This window comes from Acanthaster planci, linkage group LG01, assembly GCF_054643075.1.
Source record: "Acanthaster planci isolate LZ-2023a linkage group LG01, COTS_SCS, whole genome shotgun sequence".
Lineage (NCBI taxonomy): Eukaryota > Metazoa > Echinodermata > Asteroidea > Valvatida > Acanthasteridae > Acanthaster > Acanthaster planci.
The window spans coordinates 14,217,835-14,245,745 of NC_141777.1; the positions used below are offsets into that span (position 1 = coordinate 14,217,835).

The following is a 27,911-nucleotide window of genomic DNA, read 5'->3' on the forward strand; positions in this document are numbered from 1 at the left end:
AAAACGCGCCGTTTCAGCAATTGTATTATATTAATCTTATCAATTCTAGTAGCCGTTGAGGACTTTGTGCCATTTATCCCAATATTCACCATTGCAAACAGAATCAGTGTCCAATTTTTGTTCTGACATTTTGTCCAGTTAACATGAGATAAACAAATAGAAAAGAAATGAAAATTCTGACGGCAGAACGGAGGAAGAAACTTATCGTACCGTGTAGTCAACCCATCGCAGCTGATGTTACTGAATGGTCGACTCCAGTCTGGTAACCATGCTATTGGTTTGCTGAAAGAATGAGTATACACTAGGAGGAATCCCAGGCGATTCTTGGGATCCACAACAGACATGTCTTGCGTCCACTAAGCAACGTGGAAATGCTTGGAAGCATGACTGCACTCGACTAAAAAAAGACACGGACGCTGAGATGGCCAAAAAGCCAAGGAAGTTCCCTCTTTTCCCGGTGGATTTAACATTAAAATCGCACTTTGCATGCAGACAGGATGGATCTGAGGCATGGGAAGCTCACCAAGGATACTGATTGGTTTGTGCCTATTAAGATGGATATGCAGACGCCATCTCCAGTGTATACCTCTGGGGGTCTGAGCTCACATGTCCTGCATGGTTCTGGGTCACCTTTGGGTAAGGCGTAGCAATCGCGTCAGGGTGACGACATTACAATGGGACCATTAGCCCCAGACGGCAACTCGTTTAGTAAGAGGCGCGCCCCAACATCAACCCTCCTTATGGTTGGTTCACGCATAAAGACGTACGCAAACCGTGGCAGACCCGGCAACCATGCACAGCTTCTAATCGTCCTGGGACTCCCCCGCTATAATTATTTGCAGATAATGCGCATTTCACGGCCAAATTCAAAATTTCCAACTCAGACAGACAGACAGACAGACAGACAGTCGTAAGGATGAAATATTTCCGCACTTTTCAAATCTCGGCTGATTAAAAACATAATACGCAATGTAAAAGCACACGGGGAGGAGGATACCACACTTGAACCTTGCTTAAAATTAAGCACGTATACGGGACCACTTCAACGCCGCTGCAGAATAGATATCCACAACCCCATCCGCTCCCAAACCCTGATACGCCACGGTCAATTAACGATCATAGCCTAAAAGACAAAATCTCCGAATGCATGGTAACTCGGGCACAAATTCCGTATGAGGCGGGATATCTACAGCTTTTATTTTGGTTTTTACCGATAAGAGTATACATACATCAAACCCTCAACAGGGGTTAATTATCAGGGATATAATAAGCACTTCTACATACATTTAGCCGACCAAAAATAATGCCAATCTCAAAACCCTTAGAATGTAAACTACATTCAGGTTTAGATACATGCTTACAGGTTAACGCATTCTGCAAGATTGAACTAAAATCCGTTTCAAGGGCGGAGGGGGGGGCAACGGGGACCCAAGGTCATGGAGCCAAAAACTAATCTCAAATTAAAGGCAAATTTTGGGGGATCTATTTCATTTCCTTTCCTTCCAAAAGTGTATGATACACCCCCCCCCCAAAAAAATATAGCCGAAACACTCAGTGAGGCCATAAGGGTTGCATGCAATTATTTCCATTTTTGGTACCCTCCGAGAAATTGGTTCTGGATCCATCCTTGATCTTCCCATAGCTGTATTAAAGTAACAGTGATAAACAGCTAAAAATGTCATCAGTGACAAAAATCATCACAGACTGTCCTACCTGACGTGTTCAAAAACAGAATCGTCCTCAATAGTTTACAGCTATTGTATAACTTCCCCAATTATTATCACAAGCACAGCCAATGAATAATAAATATCCGAAAAATAACTTACAAATACGATTTCAATCCGCCCCACCACGGATACACAAAGAAAACTGAATAAGAACAGGCCCTGTAAACGTTTTAGAGTTTGCCTATTATTTTCAAGGGCTTTGAAAAATTTTGTTTCACTAGGTGTGTTAACGTATCGCTTCATTTCAATGGTAAACAATGTAGATTTGTTTTCTTTTCAGAGACGATGAGTAGATATCGCTCGTGGCTGGCATTATTTTCAGTCGGCAGCCCTTTGAAGTTAGGATATTGCAACTGTCCGCGCGCTAAAATTTACACAATTTTTTTACCAGGCGTAATAAAACATGTATACAGCAGATACCATTCTGTGCTACATGTCAACCGCTAATAATTTGAATTAATGAAACGTGCATGCGTTTAAAACATTTATACGGTGCCGTTACGATCAGTAGCGTATACTTCAAAGGATTTTACTGTTAAAATTTGCAACACAAATCCCAGTCACATTATAAGCTTTTGTGTGACAGTGTTGACAAAAAGCCATAAGCAAATCAACATCAAAGAAAATTTACGAAGAAATGTACAGATATTTATATAGAAGATTAATACAGTATGAGGAATAATACAGAGGCTGATAAAACAGTTTGGCACACATATAAAAAACAAAAACAAATGCTTTATGTCAAAACGCTTTACATTATAAAGTTTCCGTTACACCATAAATAGATGCACCAAAAATATATAACATACTTAAATGGTCAGGTACCAGGAAGACAATCATGTAGTCATTTAGGACATTATAACAAACGTGCATGTTGATACTGGGTTTCATCTCGCAATCGAATGGTGCATTTGACTGCACGAACTACACGGCCAATGAACGATGGAGATTTGGTATCCCTACTGGCCTATTTTCCCAAGGATAAGTAGAAATCCCGAACATTCCTAGTGAATCCATACGGTAGGGTGTAGTCTCAGTAACACTGGACATACTTAATTAATTCATAACTGGACAACATTCCAGTCGTGTTGGGGTCTTCCACGAGGACTTCGTTGTTCATTGCGCGTGTACAAAGTGCAACTCAAATATTCAGTCCATCCACAAAGTAAAAAGCAAATACTGCTGGTGAGGAGACCATAGCCACAAGAAAGTGCATGCGCCGATTTACACAAGAATAATAACAATATCTATTATAACTTTATAATACTTTGTCTTCAAGTTAATAAGTATATGCGTACTGTTTCACATATCCGGAGTGCGGTGGTGTTCTCCGCTAGTCCCGTCTGCGCAAAATGGTCCAATGCCATGTTCCATGATATACGGTCGAATTCCCTGGCTATGACGGTATGCATAGAATGGACTGCAGATGCCACGATGATTATGGCCAAGTTATTCCAAATGCAATGATGTAGGCAGCGTGCTTAGCATCGCCGATGCAGCTGAAACTGTTGTCTTTCCCTTTACCGTTGATACGACCGATAAACTGAGATATTAAACTGTAGACGCACATACTCCGTAAAGTCAGTCTATTTACAGCTGCCAAGGCGGTAGTTCGTCGCGTTTTCGTTGTACGCAGTCGCTACGGGGCTACAATGTCTCCAGTTTTATTCCTTAAAGATCAAGAACGCAAAGAGAAATAGGCAGTTTCTTATTAAAAAAATGCATCGGACACCAGTATCCTCATAATGTCCACAGTTATGAATGCCAACACCATTGTGCCTACAATCGAAAAGAGTCTCTTCTCTGCCTGTGCAACCAACATCAAACTTGGAGAAACTACATTTTGTGTATCATTCGTTTCTCAAAATGGTTCAGCTGATTCTTGCGTAGGCCTGTTACATCTATTGTAAATTACATGTGTATTGGGACCGCTCAAGGTCCAGCATACACTCACCTCGTCCAGGCATTTGTACTGGAGGTCAGAGAAGAAGACCATCTCTTGTGAGAAGCAGAACAGACCGATGCGTCCACCCTGTAACGTGAAGTCGTAGAGGGCGCCAGAATCCGCTAACACCTTGCTACCCTCGTACATGGTAACTCTGTTATCGGAGGAACAAAGAAAGCAGGAACGTTAATTTGTCTTCGTAACTCAGCTGATTCTGGAAGACCAAGTAAACGAACTGAGCAACAACTCCACAATGTTAACTTTCTTAACTTCCTGGCCGAGTTTTACATTTAAGTTTCTCAGAAAACTCAAACTCAGGTTAAAAAAAGTAATCAGCTGAGTCTGAAAAAGAAAATATGCATTACCTTTCGAAATCTGCTTAAAATCTAAATTTTCAGTACCCAAGAAAAATATCAGCCTTCCAGTATAAATAAGACAGATTTTTTAGGACAGACTCGTCTTCGCAGCGCCAGAAGTTCTTTTTAAAAAAAAGCTTTAATTTATGATTTGTTTGTAAGAAAAAATATACATGTACATGACGAACGCGAGCTACATATCGTTTCTGAAAAGAAAAAAATTTAAACAAGCACATTAACTGTAATTTTGATCGACAGAATCCCCCAAATAATCGTCGTGCACAAAATCGAACATTCCGAAATCAGGAGGGTCAATATTTGTACATTTCCCTCCACTGGTGTTACTTTACTGTAAAGGCCTTCTACATGACGCTAGGCACACACTGGCCGCTTACCTTATGTAGCCTGTCTTCGGTCTATGCGTTAGGATCCATCTGTACGCTGTGAAATCTTTCCAGCCTATTTTATTGGCGTCACTCCAGATAAGCTTGACCTGATTTAACAGAAACCCAAAGAGAAAGGTTTAGAATCACTCCATAACAGAAACTACTGAAAGGTGCCGAAAGGTTTTCATTTATAAATAACGTCGTCTGGATATTACTCTCCACAGAACAATTAACAGCATCCACCCTGCTTTGGACACGGTCCCAGCACCTGTTAAAGGTCAGCCTTGGCAATGGAGGGCTTGTGATAAAGTTAACTTTCACGTATGAAACCAGGAAATCGACCTCGAAGTGTTGCACTTGAAAGCTGGTTCGTATTAACGTTGTACCGGATGTATGAAGGGTGGAGGGAGTGACCTTTGCCAACCACGCGCCGTCTGAATATGCCACATGCCTCAACTGTGGGCAGCGCCTTATCTCTAACGTGCACTCATGCGCATAGGATTGGGCGTGGTCATGTACACGGATTCAACAGTTCATCTACATGTATGATCAAGAATACGTGCCAATTAGTTTGTCGCCGCTTACAGGTGTTGACGTGCGTAAACGTTACAATTGACGAGCTGACCACGGTCGAAACCCTCCACATTCTCTTGACTGATCATCTAGGCCACCGGTCATACCGGTGCTCTAGTAAATTCCAATTTCCAAAGCGGCAATGACTTAATTGTGGGTGATTTATCTTAATTATCTCGTTTGCACAATCTATCGAACAGTCAGTGGATCTCTTAAAAGAAGATTTGGAACACGCTAAGTGTTTTGGTAGAATGATTCATTTGTAGAATATCATATTGCGTTGTTCACTCCCCTTTTAAAACTTTTTCATGACCTTTTTCATTTGTAACTGCTTTTTCCTATTGGGTTTGGCTTTAATATGTTGTATAGTTGTATCATAGAGTTGGGAACACAGGTTGTATATAGATCTGTTTGCTTTTTATAGTATTTTTGTAATGCCTTTGCCTTTTTGGTTGTTGCTTGCGGCTGTGTGCCTGCTGGCAATAGCGATTAGGGTCACTTTCTCAGCTCCTGTCATCTTGTTATCTTTGTATATTTTTGTATTGTCCTTTGTGATGATGACAAATAAAATAATAATATGTATAATGTTTGGTAGTCTCACGCCGACATCAGATAAAACAGCAGGCACGTAGATAATTCCACCAAGGTACCATGAAGGAACTTGTTTAATGCATTTTTTTTACTCGTTCCACATTCTAGTGACAGTTAAGGCGTTTCGTCTTTGATTACAAAGGGCCCCGGCTCATTCAGGTAAATTCGATATTACTACTGGTACCCACCTGATCTCCTGTGTCTCCAGTATGCCACAGCGCATTTCTTAAATATTCCCCAGGACCAGTTGTTGAGTTGATCAACTGAAAAGAAACATAATTTATGAAAAAAACATCATCAAAAGATGTCTACAATGTACAGGAGTGACTCGAGGGCTGAGTTCGGACGGCTTGTTCTCGTATATTCGCGAACAGCTCGATTTGTTGTTCGTGGGTCGGCCGCTCGAACACCGGGAAAGTACAACCGGTCATCGCTGGTAGTTAGTGGCAAGCAACATAAACGTGGCAGCGTTCATGTACGTTCTTCGAGGATTAATGTTTGGATAATTGGTCTAAATTCTTTTCTGTTTAAAAAGGACATTCATTTTTGTGTTATTAATGTAAATTTAACAAAACTTCCCATTGTCTGGAGCTTTGTAAACCATCTCGCTACTTTTTGCAGCTGTTAAAAAAAAATCTCATGAGTTTTTTCGTGTGTTCCTGTAAAACCTTGACGGGGAGGGGGGGTGTGATCCTGTTCCGAGAATACTGTTCCGTGTCGTGTTCCCACCGTTCGAGCGCAAGAGCAAGAAACCCGTGTCAAGAGAAGAGCACCAGAACTCGACCGAGGTGTCTAGCTTGTTTGGTAAGTATAGACTATATCAGCAACTTTTACCGGGTGACCATAGAAAATGCTTTGAGAAATAAATACAATTCAGGCTGCTTAGGAAAGCGCTTTGGGTGAAACATCGACTTGTGATGGTTGGTGACCTAAAGAGAACAACGGCCCCTAACCACGTCCAAATAGCGTGCCAGACCAATTTGGTCGCTTTCCGGGCAGGGGAAACCCGTCAATGCCACCGTTCGCTGGCTGTGCTTTATCGCTGTAGCCCCCTAGGCGGGGGGCCCTGAAAGGATGTCAGAAATTCCCGTGCGCAATCCAAACTTCCCCTGGGGAAAGCTCCACCTGTTCCTCATTGCAAATGTGTCCGTCGTCTGCGGCCAATTTGTTTTAAACGACCGGCCGCTCGAGTACTTGTATATTTGCTCTGCTGTCTCTTCGGAAGTAATCTATTTACGCGAAGCCAAATTGCCCACTCAGGATTCAATCATATACCTCATCAATTTCACTTTGCAAAGTCATGCGAGCCAAATACATTTTCCGTTGAGCAGCATATGCAGTGATTAAACCTGACTTGGTAACTTCAAAGTTTCACCAACAGTGCTCGTTACATGTAGCAAACGTTGTTCCACTGAAATTATCTTTCGTTATAAAATCCGAGGTTCGATCTCGTTTAAGAATCTTTTACTTGTTGCTCCTGTTTTGCCAAATAAAAACATTAATTCAACATTTTTAAATCGAAACTGCTCGTTGTAAATCTTCAGGCAGTGGTGACAAAACCAACACTCAAAAATTTGAAGAAAACAAAACAAAACAACGGAACGGTGCGTGGTAACAATTTGTCCAACTGACTGGGTACGTTAACATTGATGTAACTTTTCAAAAATTATCGTATTGACATCTCACCATGTTGTGCTACTATTGGTGCATATCTGCGTTTACATTTGGACAATTATTTCTCAGGGATTCGGATTTAATTGTATTTCTGTGGTTATCCAGATGCGACAACTCTCGAGAGCAATCGAGCCTCTCACCTTGAGCTGAAGACCAGCCGTGGCCTCCGACATCGTGGGCATTGGTTCCCAGTATTTCTGCGTGACTTGCTTCCACATAACGGAGTAGAACCGATGATTAGACTGGTAGCCGAACACAAAGCCAGCGTAGTCATCGTCTCGCTCCGTGTTAACGTAGAAAGTGCCGCTGAACTCGACCGCTGTAAACTCGTCGTAGCCTGGAAAGCAAGACCACGAAAGACGTGAAACACGGGAGGACAACACAAGAGAAAAGTACAAGAAAAACTCATGATTGTGTACAATCACTTTAATTGGCTTCTTTTTGCAGACAGCTTGAAAAACAGTTGGACTGAATAAAATCTAAGATAATTAATTCTAACTCCTGATTAAAACATCAGCCTCGGGCAATGGAATTACAATTTTAACAAGTGAACTTACTGTGTTACTGTATACATTTTCAACAACACGTTACTTAAAATGCTTACTGCCCACAATTCTGGCCAAATCCTCTCTAAAGATGGCCACATTTTACACGAATTAACCATATGGTGAGGTGAAAATTTATCGAACTATGTACTTCATGCCAATCTTTTGCGCTATAAAATAACATTGCCAAACAGTACTGGAATTGCCAAACAGTACTGGAATTTGGGATAAATTCTCCAACGCCAATGATTAACAATACGTTGTAATGTCTAAAACATTCTGTCCACCCACCTATTGCGAGTCCAGGGTCGCTGTTGATCGTCTGAACCAACTCTTGGCCTCTATTCCTGACGATCCAGTGAGGGTCGATCTGGGCCGAGCCCTCTGGGTCCAGCTTGATCAGCTGGAAGTGCGACAAATCCGTCCGCTGGATGTTGGCGTTGTTTGGACAGGCATCTTGAAGATCGGTCACGCCATCGCCGTCGTTATCGTACTCACACGCATCACCGCGGCCATTCTCTGAATCAAACAGATTCGGCCGAAGACAAAAAAAAAACATGTAAATCACATTCTCTCTGTCTTCAAAAATTGTCTACTTCAGTTGTTATGTATTCAGTTCCGGCCTTTCTTTGCAAAAATTCGGACATCAAATCTCAGCTTTTACCGTCTGCAGTCACAACGTTGGCTTTATTTTTAGATCCATTCAACTAGGCCCATTTCTCTCTCTCCATATTTTTAGACATCTATTTTTAAGGGTTTACAAGAAATAAAGTTTGGCGTTTGACAATGGCGAACATGTACTGCGTTTTCTTATATTTCAAAGGAAATGTAGGAATGGGTGCGTCCTGAAAAATGATTCATCATAAGAAACAGGGTGTATTCAATTAACGTGCCGTTACACACCGTTTGTATCATTCTGACTTGGGTTGAATATCAGACGGCAATTATCGTCGACATCTTCAATGCCGTCGTTATCATCGTCCATGTCACAAGCATCCCCTGTAAATCAATAACAGGAAAAGCAATTCATTATAGTGTAATTCTTAGACTGAACACTCGATATCTAGAAATAAATGAAAACTATCAGATAATATTTCAACTGTGAAGAAAAAAACGAGATGAATTTAAATGAGGCTTACCAATGCCATCCTGATCGTGATCTGCCTGATCGCTGTTGGCGATGTTCCAACAGTTGTCCAGATCATCTTGGTGTCCATCATTATCAATGTCCCTGTCAGTGTCGCAAACGTCGCCAACATTGTCATCGTCACTATCAGTCTGCAATAACATGACACAAGGATTAATTCACGATACACGACCACGTTATTAGCGGTCAAAGTTGGATAAGTTATGAACTGAAGAAAACTTAACCGAAATGAATAGACACAGCTTAAAGTGATCGAGAGAAGGAATGCTGGGATAGCGAACATTAAAACACAGCGTAAAGGAGACTTGCTTGATCTGGGTTGCCGTAGTCTGGACAGTTGTCGCATACATCCCCATAACCATCTTCATCAAAGTCAAGTTGTCTGGCATTCGCTACGAACTGACAGTTGTCCTCTTCGTTCACTATGCCTAATGGAGTGAAACATCCAAATTAACTCTCCTATGATCCATGCTAGTCTAAACTAAAACCCAACTCTTTAAAGTGCACATCATAGTGAGAGTGACTTTGTCTTTTTGAAGGCGGTGGGTGACATATACTCTCAACGAAGCACCAAGTCTCGAATTAGACCAGAGTAGATAACATCAAGCAGGACACCTTCACATGTAATTTGACGTTTGGTTTTAATGCACACATACCGCCATTCTTGTATCGTTTTGCTTTACATAAAATTGTGTCGAAATGACCTGATGTCTTTCAAATAATCTCTATAATTAATTTGTTTATAATCAATTTATTTATAGAAAATGCTTTACTATCAGTCTATTTTAGGGCACTAAAAGAGCAAATGAAGTAAAATATATTTAAAAAATACTGAACGGTTGCAAATCCCGCACTTTTAAGCGCCAAGACACGGGCTCAATTCCACGGGCTTAATTTCCATCTATATGTGGTTCCAACAGAAATCATCGGGGGAGCACGGTCGCTGAATACATACCATCATCGTCTATATCGGGGTCGCAGACATCGCCATCTCCGTCACCGTCTGTGTCCTCCTGTCGGGTATTACTAAAGTACGGGCAATTGTCACACTCGTCACCCACCCCGTCATCGTCGATGTCATGCTGCTGCCAGTTGGAGATGTACTGACAGTTGTCCTGGAGGGCGACAAATTTGGTGTTTCGAGTTAGTTTTCAAAGATTCAGAAATCTCACGCCATTCTCAGTCCTGCCCATTCGTATCTCGACGGCACATTTTGGTTTTAAAAAATGGGCAAATTTTTGAGATTCTTGTAGATAAATTCTGAAACGGACCGCACAATTTCAGTCATCGTATACCGCTCTAAAAACAGATGAAGTTTCAAGAATGACCGCCAATGTTTTGAAACAATGACGGAGAGTTAGTTCTGGCAGACACAGTTTCAATCTTTGAAACGTTGGGAACATTATGCGCGAACCGAATGCAGCATCGAACATTTGGATGACATACTCTAAACTATACACAGGAAATAAATTGAGTCATTCACTACTCAACTGCTGTCTCCAATGGGATTATAGGAATTACAGGAATTAGTGGACCATCTGCCTCGGTACTTTAGCCACTGTCCTCCGCAGAAATTAGGTCAGAGGTGGAAAATGGGTCATTAGGAGCACCGTCCGCGAAGCCACACACACAATTTCTCACTTCGAACCTGCTAATACTATTTATTCACGTTGGAACGGATGGTTGAATCAAATTTGATGCAACATAATCCTTCGATGGCCCATCTGACCTACAGGGCGTATCTTTTTAGGGGCTTGCATGCATTCTTGCATAGGTTCAAATGAAAGACGAGTTGGCAACGACGCCGCGTTCAGGGGGACAAGGCTACTCGTTATCTGGATCTGATATGACTGATCTCGATCCAGCACTGCATGAGACAGGGATTATAATTGCCTTCGGAAGGACGAGGATTCAGGGAACTCAAGACCAGAAATAGTTTAATCAGCGTTCTTTATAAATTTCAGATGTGATTAAGATGTGAATGATAACCGCCAAGGCCTTTGGCCCAAGAAAAAAATTATGTCAAGTGAGAATATCGGCTACAAGTGTGACATACCAAGTATATGTTAGTTTGAGGTATTTTTGTTGGTAGTACAGTGAGACAATTCACAAAACAACATGTAAATGGAGTGTCCCTTCAAGTTGGCGACGGAAACCTCAAACGAATGCCGGATAAGGGGTGTGATGATCTTACCGCAACATCATCGACGAGATCGTCGTCATCGTCATCGTCGCAAGCGTCACCTTTACCGTCGCCATCGTTGTCCTCTTGGCCGCTGTTTGGCAGAGCAGGGCAATTATCCTGTACGAAGACATATTGGCACTGATTCAGAGAAATGTGGTCGACCTAACCGAAAGGGATGACTCGATGCAAACTTGGGAAACAGAGCTCATAAAATAGAAGCCAAATTTGCAGCCGTGTTGGTGTGATAATCCGTTGTTCACGGAAGCGCATGTTTGCGGTCGCATTGTGACTACGTAGATCCACCGAAACCATATTCATGGTGTGTTTCAACATACGCAAACAATTTAATCGAGAGCTCTTTGTTTAGTTGAGCAGTTTTATTCCTATGCACGGTAATGACACGTAAGCATACCCTAATACGTTACCCGTAGTATTAAGTACCTAATTACGTTTGGCCTTGCCCTCATGGAATTTCCTTTTTCAAAATACCTCCGCTTGGACTCACCTAGAAGGAACATGTTAGGTCACGGATTTGTTGGCAGGTAGGGGAGGATGTCACGGACACGGTAATTCCTGTAGTTAGTGTCCGGTCAAGGATACCGTTATGTACTATGGACAGATTCTAACACACTGTCAGCGTGGATGAAGTGTTCGATCAACCACTTCTTTAATCGATACTAACCCGTGTACAATGCAAGTAGTCTCCCTGGTCTTCACAATCTAGCTGCTCGTCCGGCCAACCATCCAGATCACTATCGTAACCGCATGCAAAACCATCACCAGCAAAGCCTGTTTTACACTGGACACATGGAAACGATTTAACAGGTAAATAATATACAATAAAAAATACAGGTTCATATTTACAAATGTGTATAACAGATATTATGATATATACTTTCTTTCCCCAATGAGTCACACATGAGAAACACGAAAATACATGTCTTGACATTAGCTAGTCCTTTGTGACACTAATAGGCATGCTTGGGATACACTTCATGGACTAGCCGTGCTGACTTACTTTGCAGCCGTACTGCGGATTCGAATAGGGTCCATAAAAGATACATCTGGCATCAAGGTGACAACTGGACGTCCCTTCGGCGCAAGGGTTGATGGGAATGCATTGCTGTAAAGAAAAGGTCAAGAAAATCTCGTCTTCAGGTTGCTCTAACAAATCATCTCAAACGAAAGCAGTAATAACTCTCGACACACTCTTCCCGGGAGGAAACTGTCTGTCTGCTTAATACCCAGGAAACTGACGTAAAATGCAAGCGCGAAGGATTTCGCCACGTGTGTGGAGACAGATAAACGCCATTCTTTGAATACTGGGGCGATTTAGTGGTGTTGTAAAAATCAAGGAGTTAGGCATGAGTGCAAGTGTTTCATAAGAAAAAAGGTTCCAAATCTTTGTCGCAATTTAAATCGAAGAGAGTGGCCGGTATGCGGGAAAATCTTGCGGGATTTAGGCCCAGACACGATTGGAGGCTCTGTGGGGAATTCTCCATGTACGCTGCCACCACCATTTACCGATGAGTTCACGCATCGATGGTTGCGTGCAGTCATTTCGAAAATGGTCGTCGCAGCGCTTGGAATCTCGACATTTGCGTCAGACTAGAAATTCCAGCCTCCAGTGCTGCATGCTACATAACTGATTGATCGCGTGTCTGTCAGAGTTACTTAAAGTTAAAGCTAAAGTCTTGATTCTTCTTAATAAATATATAAAAAGTGACAAATCAATAAAATATTCTGATATATAATGCTGATTATCTTAGATAAAGACGTATGCGTTAATGGAGACGTATACTCATTTTAATAACTAGTGGTCATTTTCACGTCTGTTTATTCGCAGGGAGATTTACTTATAAAGTAAATGCTTGTACATTAGGTTAAGCTGTTTCGCCTGATTTATTAAAGCAAAAACTGCTGCTCGGACATAGTTATGACCCTGCAGCTTCGAAAGTTGGTCTATTTCTGGCCAGCGGTCATCACCGGACGGTCCGGCCAATTAGCTTCATCATTTAAGGATAAGAATAAGTGGACCCATCCGGAGCCCATTCCTGGCCGGGTAAGCAAGGGTGGGGTAATTGCGGTGCCCCCACCAAAAAAAAGGTAGCAGAACGGATACGTGAGAGGGGCTTAGCCAACAACACGTGAGTTGCGGAGAAAACCCGGAGTGCGTCAGTGCGGTGTGTGACAGCACATCGATCACACACGATAACCTGCCCTAGGGAACCGCCCGGTACCGACTGGTGTCGAGGTACTGCATTTTCTGGTCACTGAGCAGGTTGTCTGAACAATTAGGATCCCAGGACGGTGTGTAAAAGATTTGTTGGTTTACCGGTTTCGAGGTATAAATATAGCAGGCTGCAAATCTAGAGTTCCTATACGCCTTGTATTTATTAAGCTCTGCCTGACTTCGAGGAAATGTTCGGCGAACATCACGCGGTGATGATAATTGCTACATACGTAAGAGTCTCGTTTGAAACCCGCTGAGAGTGAGCATCCCAAGGCTTACTTGTTTGTATCTCCTGGCGTGATAGACTCCCATCCCCGAGGGCTGGTTGCCTCTGTAACCGATGGGGCATTTGCGGCAGGTGTAGCCCGGTACGAGGTTGATGCAGCGGTGCTCACCGTGGAAGTTGAAGCAGGCATCGGACACTAGAAGACACTAAAACAAAGAAAAGCGACATACCAACGAGTCCTTTTCCAATGAAGTGGGAAGCGGGCTGATTTAAAATAATGCCTCCGCACGAAACCAAAATCCTTTTCTGGAGAGGTGTATAAAATGCACCAAAAGTTCAAACATAAATCTTGTCGGAAAGCAGATTGACCGCTTAAGAATGAAACGGCGTATCGAAAAATGCCGTTTCTTCTTTCAGATTAACATCAAAATCGGAAGGGAAAACTAACCCCCAAACCTGTCGTGTAAAACCGTCTTTGTGAGAAAAAAGCATAGGTCTACACTTCGTTGATGGCTATTTAAAATCAATGGTACCTCGTTGATGTCTTGGCAAACGATACCGTTGCCAGTGTAGCCGACAGGGCAGTCCTTACATTCGTACCGACCATCGGCGAAACTGACGCACTCAACGCCGTCAAAACACGGACTGGATAGGCAAGCATCTTTAATATAACCGAATCGTATAAAACATCAAACAATTAGAAAAAAGACAGAAAATAAAAACCACAGAGAAAGACTGGTTAGTAAGCGTATAATACCTGATATATCCCCTAATTTTTGACCAGGGGGGTTACCAATATAACCATTCCCCCACTTTTCAAGTCACTGGTTTTATGCGCACCCAGCTTTGTCCCTGCACTCCATCAGGAAGCCCTTGCCCCCCCCCCAACTGAAGTGGGACCTTGGACCGTGTATCATGTCATGCTCTTCAAAAGGAACTTTCCGAGATCACCCCCACATGTGACAAGAAATCTCCGCCCATGTATGTAACTGTGACTGACATGTAATATTCCGTTTCATAGAGATGATACACGAAATTAATTGAGCGTATAAAACAGGAAATAGGTTAACCACCTCGGCCTTTAAGAAAATGCTGTCATTTCAAACTCGATCTGTCGATTAGACTCAAACGTAAACGAAAAATACGCATGTATCTACAAAAAAAGCTCACCAATCGGACATGGCCATTCGTTGCACATGCGCCGGTCGGTGTTGGAGCCAATACACTCTTGGCCGCCATGGGCTGGTGCCGGACTGTCGCAGAAGCGATACCGCTCCTGCCAGCCGCCGTCGCACGTCTTGGTACAAGGGGTGAATTCGGAGAATTGGCCCCACTGCCCGTCAACTGAACAAGAAAAGGAAATGTGTAAAGGAGTGAGTATTACTAGAGACTTCACCGCAGGGAGGAATTCACTCAAAGGAACAGAAACTAAACAAAGAGGAACAAAAACGAAAATAAACGGTGTCACTAATCTTGCGTCAATTGGTATTAGTGAGAATTTGCATATGGTGTAAAACCAACCAGCTTTGATTTCAGTCTCTCGTTTTTAAAGCCACGTTGCACGATGGAAACAAAGTTCTGAAATTCGAGATTACTGAAGAAAAGGAAAATCAAGCCACGATGCAGCTATAGTTTGAAAACAATAGGGCTTTTAAGTTTAAAGAGGAAACCAAATTCCGAAATCTGAACCCCTCTGAAAATCACGTAATTAATATACTGGACAAAAGTTCCTACAAATAAACCATATGGTTAGTTTAGCATCCCTTTCAAACCAAACCTACCGGGACACGGATCTCTGACGCACGGTCTTTCCTCCCGACCAGCTCCTTCTTCCTCTCCCTTGCACCGTCGCCCTCCGTTCTTAGGCCTGGGGGAATTGCATGACCGCATCCTGCTCTCCGTGCCGTTACCGCACGTCACCCCGCAAGACCACGGGGTGAAGTTGCTCCAGCCGCCGTCGACAACCTCTGTCGGGGGATGTAGCACATCAAAATCGATGGGAATGCTGAATTACAGCGACCCACTGAACCCCACCCCGTAAAGTTCTGACCAATCACAGTCATGACTGTGTATAACCAAAATATCTCAAGTCTAAAGGCGTCTTTCCACGTGAACACTTGCGCCAAGCGTTGGGTATCCGTCAAAATCGCTCCCGGGTGATTTTGATGGCTGATCGCAACGCACACGCATGTTATGTTAATGGAGACGATTTTTGTGTCCGTGAAAGAAAAACGCATGCACGCATTGTGTACGCAACGCACTCAAAAACGTGCAGATGGAAAGGCGCCTTAATATTGCGTGCACCCATCTATGACGCGCGTCTACAGAACGCAACGTGGTACCACCAATGGGTGCGTTCGATTAGCTTCCCTGAACACACCAGTGTTACACTCAAGGGAATCCTCAAAATGAGGCTTATCGAACGCTGCAGTGTGTTTTCCAAGGCATTCTGGGAAAAAGTCAAGTCCCCGCCTCGTTCCATCATGTATGTCTATGCTCGAACAATCCATCCGTGACGTCATTACACTCGGGCAGCCTCCAGCGACCTGCTCGCCAGCTGGGGTAGCGGTGGCTGACACCAGGGCAGGCACGAACATCACGTGATGGCTAAACGAACGCTCACGTGTAAGTTTGACTTACACGTGTAAGCTAATCGAACGCACCCAAAGTAACAAAACCGTATCACGCATCCAATCATGTTGACCCAAGAAAACAGTATTCAAACAAATCTGAATCAAAAAATCTAGACCTTTTAAGCGTCGAAGTTCTCCCACGTTTTCCCTATTAACCGAACGAAAATTCCAAGTCAAATTACCCACAAGGTTTTATTTCATTAATAGTCTAAACAGAATGCATTTATAGCAATGAACTTGGAATTTGAGAAGAAAATACTGGCAAAGTTTAAGTCTGCATTCAAACTATGAAATCAAGCAAGCAGTTGCGGAGTTTTGCTGAAAAACGAAAAAAAAGTGAATTTACCAATGCAAGGATCGAGGTAGCAGACGCGGGTTTCAACATCGTTCCCGTTGCACTCAAACTGAGTCCGGTCGCACGACCTCCCACGTTGTTGGATACCGTTGCCACACGTGACTGAGCACGATGTCCATTCTGCCCAGTCGCTCCAACCAAGGTTGTCGTCTGCTTGAGCAAATAAAGGGAACGCGGCTTTATTTCGTGTCAAACACCAGTGAGATACGTGAGATAAAAAATCACGATAATCTGTCGTTTTGTTATCAATTTTAAACGGACAAAAGTCATTTCAACTTACTGGGGCACGTTGGACAACAATCCCCTTCCATTATCACTGGGTTTGCACACTTCCCTGGCAAGCATTTGATGATGGAGCATTCCACTGTTGGCAGCTAAAATTTGGAGGTAAATACGTAATCAACGAAAGAAACATTTCTATGCACGGTGAAAAAAATTACAGGGGGTAAGTTTTTTTTATCATGTGTTGACGTAACCGCGCTGTAAAAAATGTCTGTTACGTGTAAATAACAGTAGATTCTATTGTCAATTGGCATTACAAAAGTTGCTATTTTGGGACTGCACATTCTACTTTCAATATTTGTTCTCTATATAACAGGAGATTCTTATGGGAGTGTATTTAGGACAAGGCCAGAAGAAAATTAATTCGTATACACAGATAACTATTTAGTACATCCGATAAATATTTCGTATTTGGTAGGGCCGGACGCGCACATAACGCATGTATCGCATTGCCATTCGGGGATCAGCACAGTGGAGTTCCTACCAAAGGAGCCCCTGTTGTTAGGAAATTGTACCCTCTCTTGGTCCTGCTCGGGCCCAATGAACTGAAGTTTAGTCATGCAATGCAACATGCGGATTACTAATCCATAAATACGGTTTAGTAATCCGTACGTACACGTAACAGTAATTCGTACGTACGAAATATTTTTTTTCTTACTATGTCCTAAATACACTTCCGTAAGAATCTCCTGTTAGTAATCAGAGAAAATCGACAATAGAATCTGCTGTTTTGTAACAGAATTTTTCTAACAGTGTGGAGAAAGTGAAGCTCCCAACTGTATGGATTTCTTTTTATTCTTTGGAACAAAATACATTCCACCATTACTGGAGCTGGTCAAGGTTTGAAAATAGTTACTCATCGTACCCCGTCGGCAACTCGGCACTCGCATGATTTGCACTTGTCGACTTTGAAGACAGCCCCATCCTCGTAATACATCTTCATGTACCAGCATCCTTGCTGGGTAGGCCACTCTGGCGGCCTTTGGTTCTCCTGATAAAGTGAGGAAAAATTTACGCACAGCTGTTCATTCAGAGATAAAACAATGAGACCTTTAGCTGTGTCTGTTTGATTGAACGTAAGATTCTAACTTCTCATCACTCATTGTCTTTTTCAGGCTTATGAGCTACAATGCGTTGGGCGCTTTTAAGGCCTTCTTGGTTCCATTACCAGAAAGACTTCATAATAACTTTCATACAACTAAGCGACATTCACAAACTAAATTCAATCCACGCTACAGTAGAGTCAGGTTGAGGTTACATTTATTTAGGGGTCGTGTTTAACAGTTATGAACAGTCAACTCGAGAAAATGTAAAGAGACTGAAGTCTTCCAAGCGATCAACTTACGAAATGCTCCAGTTTGTTCCACATCTCGTCGTAGCCGTCACTCAGCACCTGCACCTGGTTGTTGAGATTGCTGATCTGCTCGCAGGTGTAGGCGCACTGTCCCTGCATGGTGTTCTCCGTAGGCGCGGCGTTGGGATGCACGTAGCCTGTGCTCGGCAGGTGAGGCGGGGTGTGGGGCACGGGCTGCGGCATGACGTTGCCGCCCGTGCTGGGGACTGGGTTCAGGCTGCCCACGTTGACGCCGGGCTGCACGGGGACGCCGACTTCCGGCCGGGCGTTGTTGCTGAAGCTCATGCTGTCGCTGTGGCCGCTGTTGCCGAAACTCATGCTATCGCTGTGAGCGTTACTGTTGCTGTTGCTGTTAGGCGAGCTAGGTTCTACATTGCCTTCCTGTCCAGGCATGACCGCTGAAGAACAAGACAACACATGTTAACGGCTTTCAACACAGAAGGCTGAGTATCTGACAGTCTTCCAGACTTTAAGTTACAAGGCTACGTCTCTTGTCAGCACGTGCCAAAATTCATGGCGGAGACTCAGACTTTCTCGGCATATATTCGACAACCCAATCGCAATGAAGAATACTGACGGTAAAACAGTTTCTCGAGAAATAATGGTACCCTGGACAATTTGACAGAAGACTTGCCCCGTAGTACACAGAATCAATAAAGCTTTAAAAAGTTTTATAAACTCTCATAAAGCACACCTTTAATAGGCCTATTCTGGGCTATCGATTACAACCCCGTTGCAAAACAAAACACAAATTAAAAGAAAATGCAGCTTTCATGTTGTTCATGTTTATTAGCAACTGAAGTGATAACTCTGGCAACCCCCCCAAAAAAATCCTTTCTTAAATCAAATTGGGTGCATCGTATAAATTATCATGACACGAAAAACATCGTATTTCTTTCTGATTATCTGAGTAGAGAAAAATGCGTTGCGTTGACATCAAGAGGCCATTAAAGAAAGCGCACCTTGGAGGCCTACACAACCCGTCCTCGATGGAGCAACAACCCATCAGACAAGAATTTACACCAATCTCGACCATGGGAACCAAATAAGCTTAACGATGCACGCCAACGATGACAAGTCCGTGAGTAACGCGTTTAGGTCGGAGGGCACTTGTCTTCGTGAGGGGTTCGCATCGCCCCGCAATGTCTGTAATCATTTTTAGCATAAACATATCCTGTGAGCAGTTGAAGAATTTCATGTTTTACGAGGTGGTATCGCACGGGACGCATATTTCTGTTTCAGCTCTCTCTTTTAATTGTTCTTTGAACTTGGCCGACCCAATGGGCAATGTTTCCTCCTACAAACTGAGGTTAGCAGGGCCATTTTCGATGCGCTTGCAGTCAAACGTTTCCTGGCATGACAGCCAGAACAAACCTGCGTCATGTTAACATTTATGTGGCGAGGTTTAAGGGTTAATGTAGGCTAAGCCTCAGATTGTCGTTAACCCATGGCGCGTGTCAAAGATCAACAACCCGAACGTCTTGCTCCCACGCACAGACGCGTTTCAATGGTCGCTATTTGCTTTTGTAAGTTGGCTTTTTGTTCAACTGAAACTCAACTCTCGGCTTTTGCACTAGCAGAGCGTTAATTCGTATTACCAAATTTTAAAATTTTCGTGAATCATGGCAATAATAGGATTCCGCTCCATCGTGAAATAAGATACTGTATTCATGGGCAGACTGCTCAAGGTCTCTAGAATTTTCAACCCAGGCTGCACTTTGAATCCTGTAGTTAGTGTTGAATTTCCATACAATTACAGATCATAACCGGTGCTCAAGCGTGCACAGTGCACGACGGGATCAGGTCTTAACTCCCGTTCCTAAAATGAGGTCCATCGCCAGCAGTGCCCAGATGATCGCGGCAGTTGTCCACTTATACAACCCGTATCGAATTAGACGAACTCCGTCCCTGTACTGAAACTATTTAACAATGCGGTGAATTTCGCGAATACCTTCGCAGTGTGGGTCGCAACGGTGAGCCCACCATAACCAAATTGAGTTTGAGAGGGGCTGGTTATTTTGAAATCAAATATCCTCTCCTTAACAGAAATCCTCGGACAACGAGTGCTTTGCAAGCGTGCATGCAATAAGGCTGCGAATGACTTCTCTAAAAAAAAATTTTTTTTAAAGGCTTTATCATGATGTGGCGTGATGTGTTGACGTGCTCGGTTGGTCTCTACGTGCGACATGTAATGAGATGCCTTAGCCCCTTACCGTCACTGCTTAGGCTTAGGTGGCTGGGCTCCGAGTCTCCCATCGGCAGGGGGAAGCTACTCCCGAAGCTGATCTGGGAGGAGGAGAAGACTGGTTCGATCTCACAGCCCTGGCTGATCAGCACTTCCGTGGTGCTGGTCTGGAAAGCGAACTTGACTGTGGCCAGGGTCCCCTATACAGCGCACGGAGGAAAAAAAAAATCTTTTTTTAGTAAACAGAACAGTGTGTGTGTATCTGGACCCGCAAGTTGGCACGGCTGGGTTGAACGCAGCACATGACACACTGTTCTTAGCGAAGGACTAGAGAGCCATGGTAAGCATGGATTGGTGTTGGGGCGAGGCAAAAGCGAACGGTTCTTATGCTGGACCATCGAACGCGCATGCAGCCAAGTGATCATAGCTTTGCATGCCCACAAAATAATCACGGGAACTCAAAATGCTCTGAACTCAGAGGCGATTTTGGCAATAGGAATGCAAATATTTGGCAAGGCCGTCTCTTCGTTATCAAGTTGACTGTGTGCAAGATCGGCCTGGATTGAGGCAAAGGGGGATGCGCTCACGACTGAAACATTGTGGTGGTTTTCAAGCAACGAAAGTCCAACCCGCACGGCAAGCGAGAGAGTCAGTCGGTCCCTCGTCGCTCCTCTTCGGACTGTTTCGAAACTAAGGCATTGATGGACAGGGTTCGGGGGTATTTAGACAAAAAAAATGAAACGTCAAATAAAGAATAACGACAATCAGGGAAGCAGGCTTAGAGCTAGACAATAGGGTCTACTCTTTTCACGTCACAGCTGTGGTTTTCCTACAAGTGGCTGCTAAAGTAAGGCCGGCCTTCGGAACAAATGTGCCCCAAATGCAAAGAGTAATAAAAGAGTTAAAGATCAAAACCCGATGCAGTTATCAAAATACATGTACCAGAAAATAATACACGTACTAATAGTAATAGAGGAAAATGCAATCATCTTTAAAATTAATGAGAGAAACATACACTTTGAACGAATTTGATGTAAAAATCGAAAAGCAACCAATAGGCGATTTTTTGGCAAATTTTGGCTGCCCATACAAATTGTAGGCAAAATGAGAGTGATATGTAATAGTTCCCGTTTCAGTTTCCTGTGTGCGGTGTTGGATGTTTTTTACTACAAAATCACACATTAACCCTGACAATATTCAGTCTAACATGCGAAAGATTGAGCACTGTTAAGGTTAATCTAAAGAAAAATATTGAAAATCAAACGGCACAAAAATTGGCGATTAAACTGAGATCATCAAAATAACGTTGCTTTGAGCGTAAAATGCAGCACAATGAAGTGAATGGTATAAGAAGTATCCCCATACCAAGGCAGTATGTTGTGGTTTTGTTTCAATACAGCAACTCGGGCTATTTGCGCCGATAACTATACGTTTATTCGTAACGTTTATTAATCAGCATCACATTACGGAGTTAGGAAGACGGTCCAGTTTGGGGGGCAGGAGGAAACCGGAGCACCCGGAGAAAACCTGTGAGAACGAGTATGGACTGGAAACCAAACCCGGACCTCATCGGTGGCAAAGCGAGGAAAGAACCCGCGCGAATAATATGCTGCTATTGCTGTTTTCTTTTAATGTCGCCATCTGCAACTGAGGCTATTTGCGCCAATAACTACACGTTTATTCGTAGCCTTTATTATTCATTTTTAATCAGCATCGCATTATGGAGTGAGGAAAAAGGTCCAGTTTTGGAGGCAGGAGGAAACCGGAGTACCCAGAGCAAACCTGCGAGAGCGAGTATGAACTGGAAATCAAATGCACTTAAAGCCTGTGCCAAGCCGGTACTCGAACCCGGGCTTCATAGGTGCAAAGTGAGGAAAGAACCGCTACGCACCCCCCCCCTCCGCAGTATAAACTGACCAGACGTTTTTATGTTCTCTCTTCAACAACGTAAACAATAAGGCAATCCCAGCATAAACCACTGACCTGTCACCATAGCAAGAACATTAAATATAACTCCCCCCTCCAATAGCCACCGGAACTTCAAAGGGAAAAAAATAGCATAATGCTCAACATTTGGTAGTCCAGATTTCTGAATGTGGCTCTCAGTAAAGGACAAGCAACAGCCTCAAAAGACCTCCCTGTATCATGTACATGTACACACGGCCCGGGACAGTTGCAAAGGGCTGGAACCAAACCGCATTGGTCGTGACGCGTCGCTCCGGATCGCTCAACGCTTGGATAACGAACCTTAAGGTATGGCAATCATTCACTTTTTCATTGGCAGATCCGTCAACTTCCGATTACAAAGTTCAAATAAAAACCAGGACCATATCCTCTTTGGGAGATGCAAGCGGTTGACTGATGTCACACCATTTATTACATCAAATTGGGAATTTCTCTGTTGGGATAAGGTACTCTGAAATAATTGAATGACGCCAGGAGTCTTGACTCTTCGCTCGGCTGGCGATGAAATCAGGCGTGTTTGAATCTTAGCAGGTACAGCACGATGGTTTGTCAAACGAAGAACTACATTAGAATGGTTAGACCATGGGATGCAAACCGCCCGCAGTACGTCAGCACTCTAATTAAACTACTTGTAAACTGACATCCAATTACTCAGTGGAGTGAAATGCAAATTTGAAGTGGAACCAAGAATTACATCCAATGCGTTTGACACTAACTATGTAAAATATTTTAGAAAATATGTCGGCCTAACTTAGCACATATCATGGTGAGAAAGGCAAATTAATCAATGTCGTCTGCACTGTCCAATTTTAAATTCACTTCACTCTTGCGTAGAAGTATTAACACTCGCCCGTGTTACATACTATGTTTCTGTTTCACAATTTGCATCAAATCAATAAAAATCGATAAACTGTTCTCAATTCAAATCAGTCAACAGAGGGCGACCTCATCATTGGCCCACTGGAAAAGATGAAACAAGCGTGCATGCGAAGCCTTACAGCTTTAAACTTATGAAATTAGCGGTGGGCACACTCACCTTGAAATCCATCACGTTGTTTCTGCCCGGAAGTCCTTTGGCAAGTCGAAGTTTCATATTATCTGGTTCCATGTTCATGTAAAACGACGAGGGAAGGATCTTCAGTCCGATCAACTGACAGTCCATATAGAGAGTCATCAGATTTCCGCGCACATCCAACACGAAGGTGTGCAGATCAACGTCGTCTTTGCCGATGTTGAGAGGGGAAAATTCCAGCTCACGCTCCTCTGGCTCACCCGAGCCGAACTCGGAGAACTGCACCACTGCGTCGTCGTTCCGTCGGTCTATGTGAAACCCGAAGGCGCGGACTCGTCCGTCGGTGCGGTCGATGGAGACTAGTGTCCCGCGGTTTTTCGGGTCCTGGGAGGCGACTGCGATCAGGATGAAGCCTTCGTCTTCTTTCATGGAGTTCAACAGGTGCTCCAGAGTGCTCTGGTCGGTGCCTAGGTCGCGATCCTTAGGCCGCACCTTGAAGGCACGTGCTCCCTCCGGTGTTTTCGTTTCCCTTACTCCCGGTGTCCTGGCCGAAATTCCAGACTCAAGAATTACGTCTACCTCATCGTATGCTGCAAACATTTCAAGAGGGAAACAACATTCACATCAGAGGGGAAAAACGGTATGCAATGTAGTACTTGTATAATCACTTTAAATTCGCCTCGGGTGCTATAAAATAACAAGTCTCCATGTACTTGAGACAGTATTACTACAATTTTCACCCGGAGCAAAATCGTAAGAACCCTTTTCTTATTTGATACCACAGGTTTCGTAGAACTCTGTTCATGAGGAGACCAGTATTTTTCCAACAACGGCATCATGATCAAGTCTCTCAAGGGAGAGATGTTAACGCCCCACAAATTCTCTGCCTACTCATGAACGGATGGAGAGACGTTAGTGCCCCGCTAGTTCTTTGCCTATTATCGTTCGCCACGTGACGTTTGCGGAGACACTTTCCATCGATTTAATGTCATGATATAGCCCATTCCTGCACATTATTTCCGTGTGCAAAAGGGGCAGAGACAAACACACCTCTGACGTTCCTTGACTTAATAAGACTTATAACAAAGGACGAATAGAGATACTGATATTGTTGCACCCCCATTGTTGCTTGGAGGAAACTAATTTGAGAATGCGGTGTAATGCTATAAGCGTGCAGACTGGCTATTAACTGGCAAAGGCGCAAAAAAGTGGGGCGTTAATTTGCAGCTGAAAAATTTATACCTTAATTGCACGGCTATAGAGCACGCGGCCAAAGGAAGAATGTCATGCTACGCGAGACCATATTCAGAAAATGTAAAAGTAGGCGTACCAGAGATGGTTTTTTGTAAAAGAAAGTTTCCAACATTCAAAATTATTGAAATGGCACACCACGCATAACAGTTAGGCCCTAACACAAATATGAAAATAACAACTTAACTTAATGTAATCAGGATGTTTACAAGAAAAACCCTAGTGTCAGACAGACAGCATCATATGGCAAGCACCGCCTAGGCGCTCCATTGGCCTATTCCAAACTATCTTTCAGTGTTATGCCATCATGAGCCGTCATAAGCCGAGCGGACCCATTTGAATTGCCTTCAATACAGCCCCATCTGGACATGAACGAAAGACTGACATTTCAAACGAGCCCACCCCAATTTGTATACAATTTGTTATGATAGTGTAAATAATAACAAGGTTGACTGAATTAAAATAGCCTGTCAAACCGGCAGACTAAATCATTCATTAATGGCCTTGCTTGTCATTGACGCATATTACTTCGGTCAGTTTCCCGTGAAGGATTGCCAAGCTACAACTGTTCAAGTCAGAGTGAAAATACTTCCAGTAAAAGCCAAATACACAATAAGAAGTCGTAAATTCATCGCACTCAAACATCAGAGATCAACTTAGAATGATTATCGAACAGATTAACTGCAATCTGCAAACTTTATCCATTTTTGTAAAATCATAATCACTCCAGTAAATGACACCCCCTTAGCCATGTATGACGATCAGACAACTTAAAGCAGGCAAGGTACAATTTGCATACAAATTAAAGGTGAACTGAACATCGCATTAATTATAAACTGGTCTCTCTTGGAAGAGATGAATTTCTTAAATAGTTCACTGTTTCACCATGACATGTTTAATCAAGAAAATGGAACACTGATACGTATCAAAGATACGTCAAAAAGAGAGGCTCTCTTTCTCGCGTATAGCTAGAGTTGAGGAGTATTTGACGAATTAGCCTTTAGTCTCATACGTTCAACATACGCTCCATGATACAGCGGAGCTTTGATCCATTCGCTGATAATCTACGTTGGTCAAAATCGAGAAGAGAATGAGATGGAAGGTTCATCTTAAGTTACAGGCAAAAAATATCCCAAGGTCTCCAATAGGAGCCACATATAAAAAAAGCCGTGCGGTGAAGATACGCAAAAGAAGGGAATGAATTTATGTAACTTCTGTAACGCTTCCCTAAGTGAAGTTTTCTGGCATCGTAAAAATCAAGTTTATGGAGAAACGCTTCCAGTTTCAAAGTATGCCTCTTCCGTTAGGCGATGGATGGGCCATGTAAGACCACTGCAGATATTATCAGATTCCATTACTTTGGAAGATAAGTTAATTGCTCAGTTGATGTTCCAGGTTTCACAGTTTACTTACCCGTTGTTAACTTGCAGTGGAGTGCACAGCACAGCAACCCGATGGCCAAAATGTGATGCATTGCCCTGGCCATGTTGGCCTGCGTTGTAAACTGCGACACGCTGTGTTAGAAAAAAAGCGGGGTATCCCTCCTATCAATCCTGTGAACAAAGGGGAACAAAGGGACTGTTACTCGTTACACTCTGCTGTATTGACTTACTCTAAAACAACTTTCTTTGAACGTTTGGTACCCCTGTGAAGTTGTGAGAAATGGTATATAAATAGTACAGATAGCTGTCGAAGCCAGTAAATTACTGACCAATCTTTAAAGTGAATTTATGATATTGCACTATGGGACCAAAACCGAATGAACTCGACATCAACCCTGAAAAAAAAGGAAACCTGGACACTTACCGTTGGAGCCAACGGCTCCCCTAATTTGAGGTCTAACTATATTCCAAGGAAAATTGCCAAAAGTAGGCAGAGTAAGCAAGTATGATCCCAACAGTGGATGGCAACCAGTGACAATCCTTCGAATTCGCTCAAGGCTATGCGCGTATTCCTTTCAAGTTCCACCAAAAACGTAAAGATCCCTCAGAAGGAGAGCCTGGTCTTGGAACGAGTAATCGAGGCGGCAGAGGACGCGAGCGCCAGTTTTGTGCCTTGCTGATGTGACGCTGGATGCTTTTGCCTCTCTGGGCCAACGGGCCGATCTTTTTATAACAATTAGCGAATTCCGCTGTTTTCTGTGTGCCAATCGACGGACGGGTACCCGGAAGACGCGTTCACTCAATTTGGGCCTCGACTACTCGCTGGCCACCTGCAACGACTACGACGGGAGTACAGTACGTGAGATTCTAATTTCAATGCGCAGAGCCGTCGCGTTTTTATTAGATCCAAACGGAGAACTGGGGAGTAGGTCGAGTCGAGTGGAGTGCACCGGCAACAGCTTCCTGTAGCCTTTCAGGCCTGTGCAGCCAGTCGGGCCTCCAGGGATTGGTATGTCTGCCCAATCACGATGCACGTGCAGCCCAGTCGGAACGCCCCCATTTTGTCAAAAGACCAATGGCTGTCGAGCTAGCGACCTGTACGTGGTCAACAAGCCACCAACCCCAACCGCGCAAAACAGGGTCTTCCAAATACGGCGGGCGCAGCAGAAAAAAACACCTTCTTAACTGCGTGTGCATTATGCTTATGAGACCACCGCCGAGCGAGTTGCTGGTTGCTATGTTGGCAGGCAACAGCACCGCCAAGGTATGTCCCGTGCACGCCAAAAGTTACAAATTTTCGAGATGTTGTTTGAGAGACTCCCCCCCCCGAGTTTCTTCTGCCCTGGGTCAAGTTCACTACCGAACGGAGGACACGGCGCGTCGCACTGGGGACTGAATGAACACTCCCTTGGGTTTCGCCGCTTCTCCACAAACAATTCGCCCTTTTTTCGCCCACCAGACAATCTCGATCAACAGCGACTGTTGCACATCCTACGAAACTTATCACACCTACAGTCCTGTCCAAACTAGGAGAGCTACAAATGAGACTAGTTTGTGACTCTAAACTCTCAAATTATGTCTTAAAAAAGGAAATGATACAAAATGTTCTTTTCGAAATTATTAACACATATCACAATAGGAAGCAAATGCGGAAAGCCGCGTAGGCCCACTTTCAGCCATTGCATTCATTTCTCTACAGAATTAGACCTTTCTATTTTTCAGCTGCAAAATGCCAAGAAACTTTTACAAAAACAAGTTATAAACAAAATGAAATGAATACTCACCACAAGGGAAGGTGTTTTCAAATTGTTACGAAATTGGAATGACACAATGTCTGTCAGTATATGATGGAAATGATTCGCTCAAATAAGTTACATTATCGATTTTCCTGTCACAGGAGGGCT

At 43.4% G+C, this 27,911-nt stretch overlaps 2 protein-coding genes across 2 annotated transcripts in view; both read right to left on the minus strand.

The window, feature by feature from the left end:
• Positions 1-1,166: 1,166 nt before the first annotated feature.
• On the minus strand, positions 1,167-26,943 carry LOC147800438 (thrombospondin-2-like). Its single transcript, XM_087148042.1, has 25 exons — positions 26,432-26,943; positions 26,039-26,139; positions 23,399-23,964; positions 20,426-20,597; positions 18,204-18,610; positions 17,724-17,849; positions 16,857-16,950; positions 16,568-16,726; positions 15,370-15,555; positions 14,759-14,932; positions 14,122-14,249; positions 13,642-13,794; positions 12,148-12,252; positions 11,812-11,928; positions 11,139-11,246; positions 9,900-10,059; positions 9,254-9,372; positions 8,937-9,075; positions 8,701-8,796; positions 8,089-8,316; positions 7,393-7,589; positions 5,767-5,841; positions 4,424-4,521; positions 3,682-3,826; positions 1,167-3,397 (listed from the first exon to the last, which is right to left on the minus strand). Exons 2-25 carry the CDS (start codon positions 26,109-26,111, stop codon positions 3,392-3,394), a joined length of 3,831 nt encoding a protein of 1,276 aa, XP_087004168.1. The 5' UTR covers positions 26,112-26,139; positions 26,432-26,943; the 3' UTR covers positions 1,167-3,391.
• wdr27 (WD repeat domain 27) overlaps positions 26,119-27,911 on the minus strand; it is a 254,700-nt gene continuing 252,907 nt past the window's right edge. Inside the window, exon 28 of the transcript XR_015428172.1 lies at positions 26,119-26,178. The gene's annotated coding sequence lies outside the window, so the exon portion shown is untranslated. The remainder of the gene's footprint in view (positions 26,179-27,911) is intronic.

Bases quoted from the DNA above. Each gene is read 5' to 3' on its own strand.
- LOC147800438 (XM_087148042.1), bottom strand. From the start codon at position 26,111: ATGGCCAGGGCAATGCATCACATTTTGGCCATCGGGTTGCTGTGCTGT. The intron at 15,556-16,567 runs GTAAATTCACTT...ATCCCCCGACAG, and splicing joins CTACCTCGATCCTTGCATTG to AGGTTGTCGACGGCGGCTGG. The intron at 10,060-11,138 runs GTAAGATCATCA...GTCGCCCTCCAG, and splicing joins ATCTCGTCGATGATGTTGCG to GACAACTGTCAGTACATCTC.